Raw genomic sequence first — 11229 nt, forward strand, 5'->3', positions numbered from 1 at the left:
ATATATATATATATATATATATATATATATATATATACTATAAGGTATCAGGAATGAAAAGTTGTTGTCAAACTTTTCTGGATGTTCTGGCTGGGGTTAAATCAGGTCAGTTTTTTTATTTTTTATATAGAGCACATTTCAGCCTACGATTCAGAGGTGGTGGTGGCCTTTATCCAGGGTAATTATTCACAACAAAGGCAGAAATAAAGGGAGGGAAGATGTACAGCAAAGGTTCCCAGAACCACGGATCTCATTTTCACACAAATACTCTGCATAAACCATCGTATAAAATCCTTTACCATTCACTCCTTTTTAAAACAACATGTTTTTTCCTCTACTCATCTTAGATGCTGCCACAGCTAAAATAGAATTTATCAACAAAATGTCTAGTTTTTTTTTTCTTTTGTATGTTTTAAACTGGCAAAAATGGGACTAAAAAAAAAAACTTGGAAATGTGTTTCGATCTGTTGCTTGTTTTTGTAATTCCTACGCGGCTAACTACTTCAGATGTAAATTTGTGACTCAGCCCGTCTGAGGAACGTCTCACTAATTGAAAATGCATTTCATAAGAAAGCCTTTTTTCCCCTCTTGCGCTACAGATTTTCTGCTTTAATTTGTTTAGCCTTTTCAACTGGTATTGATCTCAAACTCCTCGGAGACGTGTTTGCTCGAAGCAAGAACGCCGTCTGTGTCCTCCATGCCGATGGCTGGACTGCAGGTGTTTATCATGCCACTCCCTTTGTGTCTGATTAGCAATAATTATCTATTTCCTTTGCATCTGAAGTCTGTCTGGCATGAGCGATGGCTTACGGGATTGAACAGAAAGTACTATCGATTACCCCATGGAACAAAAGCCTTCGTCATTGAATCACTGCCTGGTTCTCATTTCCTCCAAATCCCGCTCCTAAAGTTGGATGATGAATATAAATAATCGTGTCCTCTGCTCTCCTCATTAATGTATCCTCACAGTAAACCTGTCACTGCTACTTGCTTAAAGGAAAGCTCAGCTTTTATTTTTACCCCGTACGTGTGAAGGAAGATATTAGAAAGGCAAAAGGTGGAAAGAAAAAAGGGTAGATGGATGGATGGATAGAATCACTTTGCAGAAAGTTATCAGTCAGGAGAAGAATCAAAAAATGGACAGTGTTTTTAGTCTATTTTTATACTGCAGCACAGTAAAGAAACTCATCGGTATTTGAAGAAAACATGGAGTCAGAGGGACATTACTAAAACGTGACATGTCTGCGAGATTGATAAAAAACCCCAGATCAAACTGAAACTGGTCATTGAGGCTGCCAAACGTCTGAAGAGGTTGCGGACAATTTTGGATGAATACTGGTTGCGTTGTCCATGTCACAGCAATCCCCTTTGTTGTGCACTTACAGCTGGACTTATAGGATACATTTATTTTCTTATCCGAAGAAAGCGCCAGGCCTGCCTACAATCTCACTAGATTGTTGAAGAATTTGTTACTCTGGAACAAAACTAGCGCCTCTGATCTCAAATTCAAATGGCATTTCTGGCACGAGAACAACACAGCATATTACCAGAAGAACATCACACCCAGAGTAGTAAAAGTGTGGCGACAGCATCATGCTGTATGTGTTACCTTTCCACAAATGGAAGGACACTTTTTTAACAAGTTGGATGAAATTATGAACAATTCTAAATAGAAATCATTTTTTACCCCAGACACTTAGTTTCACGCTAGAAGACTGAAGATGAAAAGTGACTTTTTTTTTTCTGTTTGTAGCCTGTTACTGATCCTAACGCTAGATCTGTATCAATAAAAGAAGCAGTTTTGGTATGAGCTAGCCAGAATTCACAGCTACATTGGACAGAAAAACTCTTTGGGTTCAGCTGAATGCAGTTAAGGAAGGGAGCCGTTCTGACAGTCCGATAGATCCGTAGAGGCTTCTGCAACTCCCACAAGGCTGCGAGTAAGGATGCTGTCTGATCAAAAAAAGGCGGAATACAAAAATGAAATCGGAAGGTGATTGCACGTAGTTTCAATTGAAACGCGTACAATTATACAACAAGGTTATTGCGGCACTTTTGTTGCTTGCGATAACATTCACTCTGCTGACATAGTGTTATGATTTATTGTAAAGAGCCTCAAATGCAATGTGCGAAGGACATAATGTTTCATTTGAAATGAAATTCACGATATGAGGCCGAGAGAGGAAAGGACAAATCTGACATAATAATGCATTCCACTAAAATAAGATGCTACGTGTTGTTTATGCAGTCGGTAATATTGTACCAACGCCTGAAAATGCCTCATTTCAGGGTATCAGAAAGTCAATTTAAATAGCAGTTGAGATAAAAAAAAAAAAAAACATTCATCAGTGTGGCTGCCAATGAGACGGGGGAGGGGAGGCACGCAAGGGCACCGCACGAAAAATAAAAGCCGACTCCTGGTTGAACAGATAATGGCTGATCAGACGGCTGAATCGCTCTGAATGATGCCACAGACCCCTCACAAGCAAAATCACCCACTCAATTCCAAAGCCCTCTTAAGCCCCCGAGGAGCTCAGGATGTACTTCACACACGATTACGCACCAAAACAAGATGGCAACCAAGCGTGCAACCTGTCATTTTTCCCTCTCACTTAACCACATCTGGTAAGAGAACGGTAGCATTGTGTTATTGTATGAACGTTTTTATCTTTTTTTTTTTCTTTTTTTTTAAGAGCAAATAAAAGATGTGGTGAAAATGACTTGAATGTGAAGTCGTCTTTTGCGAAAGAAAAAAAACGTTTGTTTTAAAAATTGTTTTCTTGATATAAGCAAGGGATACTTTTAACAAGCATATTTTATTATCAGATGTACTACAGATGAACTTAAACTGAAAAAAGTAAAGGTTTTGATAACATTTACCAAAATGTGAGGTCAGAAATATGTTACATCTTACGAAATGATCATGGAGAGAGCCCCACATTTTTCTGCAGACAGCCTACTCCGTGTATGATGACATTGCAGTTTCCATACAGGGGTTTTTCGCCATTTAGCAGTGTAAATATTATAGTAGCTCTTTAGTGACGAACTGGACAAATGTACATAATTCCTCGCCGCATCAGATAAACATTCCTCAAAGTATCCACGTCTCCTGCAGATGCAAAAGCCGGATAGTGGAAGCGGACTAGTCGGAGCGAAACGTCAACATTGCTTTTCAAGTGGATTTCTGAGAAAAACACCCCACCGAACTTCCAACCACTCACACAACACCTCTCGCAGGGCTCTATTGAAATATTTTGACCCGGGCTTAGTGCTGAGAAATTTTTGTCACGCTTTCTAATCAATGAAAGCAGATTGTGGCACAGTATTTCGGATGTATTTGAACACATCAGAATGCTTTGTCTACTGTGTGTACGCTCGAGCATTGCAGGAGGTGAATCGTGTTCAAGTGAATTTTGTTCAAGGACTGCGCTGTAATTTACGTCCGCTTCACTCCTTGAAAAAAGATCTGCCATGTCATAATGTGGACACTGCCATGCTTTTACAAAGCTATGAAGTCATAATTGTTGGTCATCAGTCTTTATTCAAAGAACTTTTGGGGTTTATACTTTTTAAGCATAAATGTGTTATTACTGAAAATTGCTAACGGTGACAGGTAGCTTATTAGTGGGGAGTCATACTTTCTTTTTAAGACTTTTGTTTTTGTCACTAGAGTCATTCTAAGCTTATTGAGGGTAGATGTTCAAGGTTTATTTGATCTTAAAATTAATTACAAAGATATTCAGTTTACGTCACCTACAAGATGACAAAAGCATTGAATCACTCTGATTTAAAGGCGATGTTTAACACATTTCTTTTCACCTTAAAGCTAAATTTTAATTACATTAGAATGTGAAACATTTTGATGCACCAATTATGGAAAGTGACATCATTTTTGGGGACCCTGGAGGATTGTAGACTACGACTAATATGCGCAGTGCTGATGTTTACATAAACGCTTACATTAGAGTACATGTCACCAGCTGTTAAGCACGGAGGTGGATTATTCATGCTTTAGACGTGCGCGACATGTGAGTGATAGAAGAATGGAATAAAGGTGAAGATGAATATGTCAAATTCCTTAGAATCTGTCAGCACTAAAAGCCTTTTGGATGGGAAAAAAAAAAAGAATGAAATCCTTCAAACAACAACAGAATAGCTATGAGCTCCCAACGAATAGCATTCACACGCTGTCATACTTGCCAGCAGGGGTGTTGACAAGTCTGACAGCCGACTTACAACTCAATGTGACAACAACACATGTCTTGGAAGCTTCTGCATTTTATTTTGAATTTGTAAAATAATATAATAAAAAAAAAAGAATCCAGGAAGTAATCTTGCTTTTTTTTTTTTCTTTTTTTTTTTTTACTTTATTTTCTTTGAAAACCAGATCAGTCATGCCGTGACTGATGCAAGACTTTCAGTAAACTGTTTACATGTTTAACGGAGGGGGATTTAGGCTACGTTCCTCAGACTCAGACAGAAAAAAAAAAAAAAAAAAAAAAAAACTCTGCTGCTCTGTGTTTAGACTGCTTTAAGTGTGGGAAATTGGTGTCTTGTGGTAGAAATGTCTGAGAGTGTCTTTAATTTATTGTAGCCCAGCAAAAAATGTGCTAATGTGTAATTACACAGGTTCTTCATGTGAACTTAATAAGCAGGGTTTCTCATTTTATGAGCAAAAAAGCCAAAACATCTGGTCAAAGGCTGAGCCTTCCAGAAGCACTCAAAAGCAACAAAAGCAAAAAATATAACAACATTAAAATAGTTTAGAATTGTAGCGATGACCGGAAAGAATTCTAAATATTTCCAAAAAAAGTGTGCCATGTAAATGGATTCAGCTTCTCGGAAACGCTTACCCCACGTTTCAGTATAATTAGAGATATAAAACATTCTGTCGTGACTCTGTTTATGTGTTTAGGATTTACCGTCTCACAAAAAGGTCTCCTATGGGCTTCCTGTCAGAATCCATCCTTTATTGTCCATCGACTCTGAGCAGCTTCTCTGTCACGCCCATGCCTTGATGCTGCCACCACCCTGGTTCACGGGATGTTGGATGGTTTGTTCTGAGTGACGTCGAGTGAAATATTCTCACCTTGCAAAGGACTTTGTTCAAGCTGTTCAGTTTTAGCCTCATCTAACCAGACCACTAAATGGCAACAATTATATCGTAGCAGCTGTTGACTTGGTATCTGCCAAGTTGTAATAACTTTGGTCGTTTTGCATAAAATAAAACCAGCTATAAAACCAGATTTTGGCAACGCCAAACTCATCTGGAAATGAAATAATGGAAGCTTGTGATGCATTAACACACACACAAAAAAAAGGAAATACTTTCTTGGAAATCAGAGATTTGAAAAGATTTTCAATAATGGCCTCCTTTTTTTTTTTCTTTTTTTTTCCATGAATGCCAAATTTGGGATGTGACTGATAGTCGTCCCGTCGATAGATTTCTGCAGCTCCTCTAGAGTTACCATGAGCCTCATAACTGCATCTCCGAATTATTGCTTTTATTTCCTGACTCGTCAGTGTAAGTGGATGATGGCAACGTCTTGGTGATTTTTAGATAATGAATAGTCCTCCATGAAAAACTCATATTGTTTTATAACATAACCCTTCTTCAATCTTTCCCACATCTGTGTGTCTGGTGTTTTCCTTCGCCTCCACAATGCTTTGTTTACGGAACGGCTAGATTAATACTGTGATAAAAATGACTTGCAGGTGGACTTTGTTGGTTATATCCTCTGTCGGCTCTCACCACAACGAGCTTGTACACAAATCTGTGTTTATACTTGAGCAGGCCGTCTCGGACTTTAATTGCAAAACTCACTTGACTCTACTTCCTGACGTCCATCCTGTGCTTTCCTTCCAACCAGAGAAATACCTGGGTCACAAAGTCAACAGCTACGGCCAGCTCCTCTCCATCACCTTCACCTCTGAAACCTCTGAGCTGCTCCCTGACCGCGTCACACTGCTGCTCCAAGGATCTGGAACTGCCCTGTCAGCAGACCTTTCCTACCAGCCGCTGCCAGACGTCGACCCCGGCCTCACCCCACGGCGATCCTTCGCTGTCAGGTAGGAGCAGGCGGGCGTCAGGCTGTCAGTTTGCAGCTGCGTTGTTTTTTTAAGCCACCGCTGTACTCGATTTTTTTCTTTTTTTTTTTTTGTCTTAGGGAAACACAAAATCCATAGCCCGGATGTTAGGATGTTTGTTTGTTCTCCGCGTCTGTGCGCCTCCCCCCTGTTGTCTGGGTTGTTCTCTGTGACATTATATTTAGCGCGCCCACAGAACAGGGGCCTTTTAGGACAAAACACGTTAGGATTAGTATTCACCCACATTGACATTGCTGTCACAACCCCAGCTGAATGCCACGGTGAAAATGTGGTAATGAGCCGGCTCCTTCATCTGCTGGCTGTCATGTAGACCTGCCAGGTACAGAGCTGCAGCACATATCCATTTATACATGCTATGCCTTTAGCGGAGGCATTGGAAGTCCAAGGACAATGCAGAACGAGAGCCACAGTCACACCAGACTAATCACTGGAAAGGAGATGTGATTAATGATTTAACAGTTTTAACATACGGATACATTTTCAACTGAAGGGTGTAAATTAAAGAGTCCTCAGAGTATATGAGGTCACAAGCAGAAGTTGTAGGTGGTTGTGCAAAAAGCCAAACCAAACTGACCCTTTGTGAAAATGTATTTGCCCGGCGCTTGGGTCATGCAGCAAGACAATGTTCTAAAGGAAACCACTTTTGAATGAGTCAGAATGTATTTTTGTTTTGTTTTTGGTTTTTTGGCCTAGTCAAAGTTAGAACTTAAAACTAATTGACATGCTGGCACATGGCTAGAAATGTTTTTTTGCATTTTTATATTCAGTTGGGTTATCTATGGCTGATATTAGAATTTGTTTGATGACTTCAACCATTTAAAAGTGACAAAAATGTTAGAAGACAATTAAAAACAGAGCAAATCACTGCTGTGAATCACATAGCACATATTTATAGTACCTGACTTCAGATAATGCCAAGCCCTTCCTGTTTCAGATGAGTTAGGATAATGAAAATTATGTAGGTTTGCTAAGATGCCAAAGTAATGGGAGATAGATGATAGTTTCTATATTCTTTTCAGAAGTTTACATGCACTGATTACTGATTACTACACCTTTAAGGAATTCCAGGAAGGCTAGATAATCTTGTCATGGCTTTAAGTTTGTGATAAATAACATTATTGGAAATTGGAGATGCATCTCTAGATGTATTTTTAGGTAACATCTCAAACATACTGCTTCCTTGTTTAAAGGGAAAGTGTCTGATTTAATATCAGACAGTGAGACAAAAAATGCCATGTGGTGTTATATACAGGGTATATAAATATCTTGTTTGAAACGCATATATGTATTTTACTTAAACTTTATAATCTCAGTGTTCCGCCTCTGAAGGATTGGTGGTTTAAAGTGGCAGATTGTATTTCAATACTCCTCAGTAAATAGGGGGAAAAAAATCAACGATAATAAAGATAAGATATGCACATAGCAAAACAATGTTTGTTTTTTTTTTTTGTATTTTTGTATTACATACATGAAACTACTCCAGGTGAATACTTGTGTTTACCAGAAATGTGACTCATTGTTCTCTGCTGTTTATTATCTTGTTCCATGTTTTCATGTTACCTTACACTGAGCGACCTTCCTCCTCGTTGGCAAACATATTACAAATGTGACGTAAGAGAGGATTCATTAAGATGGGTGTGATTAGCTATTTGTTGCTACTCTTTCTGGTATCTCTGTAGGATTTGACTCGGTTTATTTATCTTTTGGTTTTTAATTCAGTAGTTTGGATTTTGAATTAAACATTTTATCCGTATTTTTTTGTGTCTAAGTTAAAGCGTCTCTGACCCACAGCAACACTTTGCTTTTAACAGCTGCAGCTCCACGTAACCGAGTGGTTTCACTCACTCTCTTACTGCATAATGCATAAAGTATCCTCCTACGTTTAGACAGATACTTGGTTCAGCAGCCATCAGATCACATTTTGCAAAAAAAAAAAAAAAAAATGCATGTCTATATATAAATTCAGAGAGAATTTATAAACATGTTGTGTTCAGTCAGTCTGAGGCAAATATTTGGCATCTTAATGAATTCCCACCTGTCGAATATGCAGGAACAGGACCTGTGTGAACGCTGCGATAATCACAGGGTGGATGTTGTGATTAAGACGGCAACAATCAAAATCAAGCACGTTTGTCATGATGCAGAAAAAGAGAGGATTTTCTTTTCTGATGTCTTCTTGTTGCAGTACTATCTTTGTGATTTGGAAACATCATCTGCGGTCTCTTTTCTGACTAATATTCCCTGCCCTAATTGCATGGAGCATTTTGCAGAATGTTAAAATGAAGTCGTTATAAAAGTAGCAACCTTTCTATATTTATGCCTTACATCACAATCCATGTCATTTTCAGTTTTCTAGCTGTAATAAAGAGTGTCTCCGTATTTACAACCAACAAAAATGGTTAATGCAATATTTTATTTGGAAGTTCTTAAAAAAAAAAAAAAAAAGAAAACGCTTTCAAAACTCTTTGGAACAGATGTCTGGTTTCAGGTTATTAAATTTACACTGAGTCTCCAGGATGCTAAAAGGCCTAGTTCCTGCCTCTCAGTCCGCTCTACTGCGAACCCTGTGTGACATAAAATTCATCATCTGTGCCAGCCCACTAAAACTCCTCCAGGACTCTGCGAGGATGTCCGTGTGCTGCACTCTGACTGCAGTACTGCTCCCAGTCAGACGGTGGCGTCAAACACACCACAGAAAACAATGAGCCAGGGAGAAGTTAAAGAAGAAAAAAACAGCAAGGACACTATTTAAGGAGTGTCTGCGTTATGATCTGCTGCTGCTGTTCTTCAGATGAATCTGGAGTTCCCTACTTAGGTGGAGACGGATTGAAATGCTACGGATTTAATCCAAAGCCCATTGGGTGCCTGGTAGAAAGTTGAAGCTGAAAATAGATGAGAAGGGAAGAGTTAAGTTTTGTAATCGCCACAGTCCAGAACTAAACTTGACAGATAATTTGTGGACCAGAGAATCTGACAGACGAGGAAGAGTGGACAAATACAAATAAATCAAGATGTGGCATGGAGAGTCCTACCATAGGAGTACAGAAATGCTGAATTAAATCACAATGATTGTATGTTTTGTTTTTGCATCAAGTTAAATATTACATTATTTTGGTGGGTATACTTCAAATAATTTATCGCGGTCTTGTTTTTATTGTATTTTTTGACTTTGTAACAGACGTTTGTAGACTTTTGAAACCCCTTGTAGCTTATCATGATACAAATGAAAACAAGATCCAAATCCTGAAGAGAATCAGGAACTTCACCCAGTCTCCACAGTTTTCATACTCTTATTTGAACATTGTATTATATGGGGATATACCTTGCTAAAAAATAATTATATTTTATTTTTAAAGTATTGTAAAAATCCATTCTTGTGGGATATTTTATATAAAAAGCAATTAATGTTAATTTGTTACACTTTGACATAACCAATAAGTCAATATTTGTAAGGAAATGGCCTCTTTCGAATAATTCAGATATTTATCTTCTCTCAAATAAGTCCAGTCCTCCGTTGACCTTCATGTTTGCGTGCGTGTGTGTGTGTGAACTTGCGAATCGGTTACTTTCTTCGCCGAACATTTTTATTTTATTGGCTCCTTCATCTCACATCAGACTTCCTGCCGCTCTCCTCGCGCTGTCTTTCCATCTAACAAGGCTCCCCGTCGGCCCCTCTCGGGATAAAGCGGTCAGCGCGGAGGTAGAAGCGGCTGGCACACCGAGGCGGAGCGGTGCTGAAGAGGTGAGCCCCGGCGTGACAGGCTGTGGGGGACCGGCTGGCTAATCAGTCGCAGAGAGATCTCATTAGGCCTGTCGACCTCGCCGAGTGGGTGCAGGTGGTCCGGCCCCCCACAATGTGAGCCTCTTCCAAATACAGGCTCAAGTTATTCGCTCTGTTTTTGTTTCTTTTTCCTCCACTCGACTGGGAGACGCGCCGCCCCGTAATCCTTCTCATCCCACTCTGCGCCTCCTTCACGCTGTTTGATGCAATTTGTCTCCTATTCTCCCTATGTGTTGTCCTAATTGTCCTCCTCAGCAGCCTTGGACCAGCTTAACCTTCCGTGCATCATTTTACTCCCTAATCGAGGATTTCATTTTCTTTGTTTTTTTGTTTTTTTTTCTTTTGAGGCTTTACTTGAAACAAAGCAAAGACACAGCAAATTGTTTAACAGAACTGAAGAGTCCACATGGATAGGGCCTTTGTTATGCAGCGGTGTAATATTTTCTTTGTGCCTGGCAGACGACGTTTCAGTCTGCTGGATAGAATCAGTCCTTTGTAGCCCCCTAATGCCTCTGGGATTCCTCTTCTTGAAGTCTCTAATAATGGACAGCTACCTGTTGGCTGCCGAAAAACACGCCAGAAAAAAAAACATGTTAAAGTGTGTGGAAATCTGAGGAAAAGCTACCAAACCTCCCAGCGTGATGTGTGTAGTTTTTGTTTCGTGAGGAGAAAGCTGTGCTGCTGTTAGGTGGGCGATGGTTACAGCGGGTAGAAGGCAGCCGGACAGAATCTCGAACAAGGAAACGGCTGATTGATGAATGTTGCAACGCAGAAACCCGCTGTTTCAGCTCGAGGGTCGTAATGAAGGCTGCGCGGTGTAGATGGTTCTCAAGAATCCCACGGTGATTGTTGGCAGTTCAGACAGGAGCCCTGCACCTACAATGGTGTTTGTAGTTGTTAAAAACAGAACTTGACAGGAGAATTGTCAGCCTTGTTGAAATAGTTTTCCTATATATTTTTTTTTTTTGGGGGTAAAGACAGAAATGTCCAGTTCAGCTGCCATTATGTGGTGAAGAAGAGATGCAGAGAGACTTGATATACCAACACGAGAAAAGGAACACGGGCCGTTTCTGTGTCAGATATTTCAGGAGGTATTTGCAATTTATAAACTGTGTATTTTCATGCTTTTTAACTTTTCTTTTCACATTTTAACAGCAAACGTCGGCATGTTGTATTTGGAAATGCATAATTGGATAGTAGGAGAAAAACAATGCATTTCTTCACATTTGTTTTGCAAAAAAAAAAAATATATATATATATATATATATATATATATATATATATATATATATATATATATATATATATATATATATATATATATATATATATATATATAT

At 39.2% G+C, this 11229-nt stretch overlaps 1 protein-coding gene across 1 annotated transcript in view; it reads left to right on the forward strand.

Annotated features, from left to right (window-relative positions):
• lamc3 (laminin, gamma 3) overlaps positions 1-11229 on the forward strand; it is a 130423-nt gene that overhangs the window by 67154 nt on the left and 52040 nt on the right. The window contains exon 10 of the mRNA XM_015039389.1: positions 5871-6069. Within this exon, the coding sequence (XP_014894875.1) occupies positions 5871-6069 (199 nt within the window). The remainder of the gene's footprint in view (positions 1-5870; positions 6070-11229) is intronic.

This window comes from Poecilia latipinna, unplaced genomic scaffold (assembly GCF_001443285.1).
Source record: "Poecilia latipinna isolate Pla-1442-1.1 unplaced genomic scaffold, P_latipinna-1.0 Scaffold470, whole genome shotgun sequence".
NCBI classification, from domain to species: domain Eukaryota; kingdom Metazoa; phylum Chordata; class Actinopteri; order Cyprinodontiformes; family Poeciliidae; genus Poecilia; species Poecilia latipinna.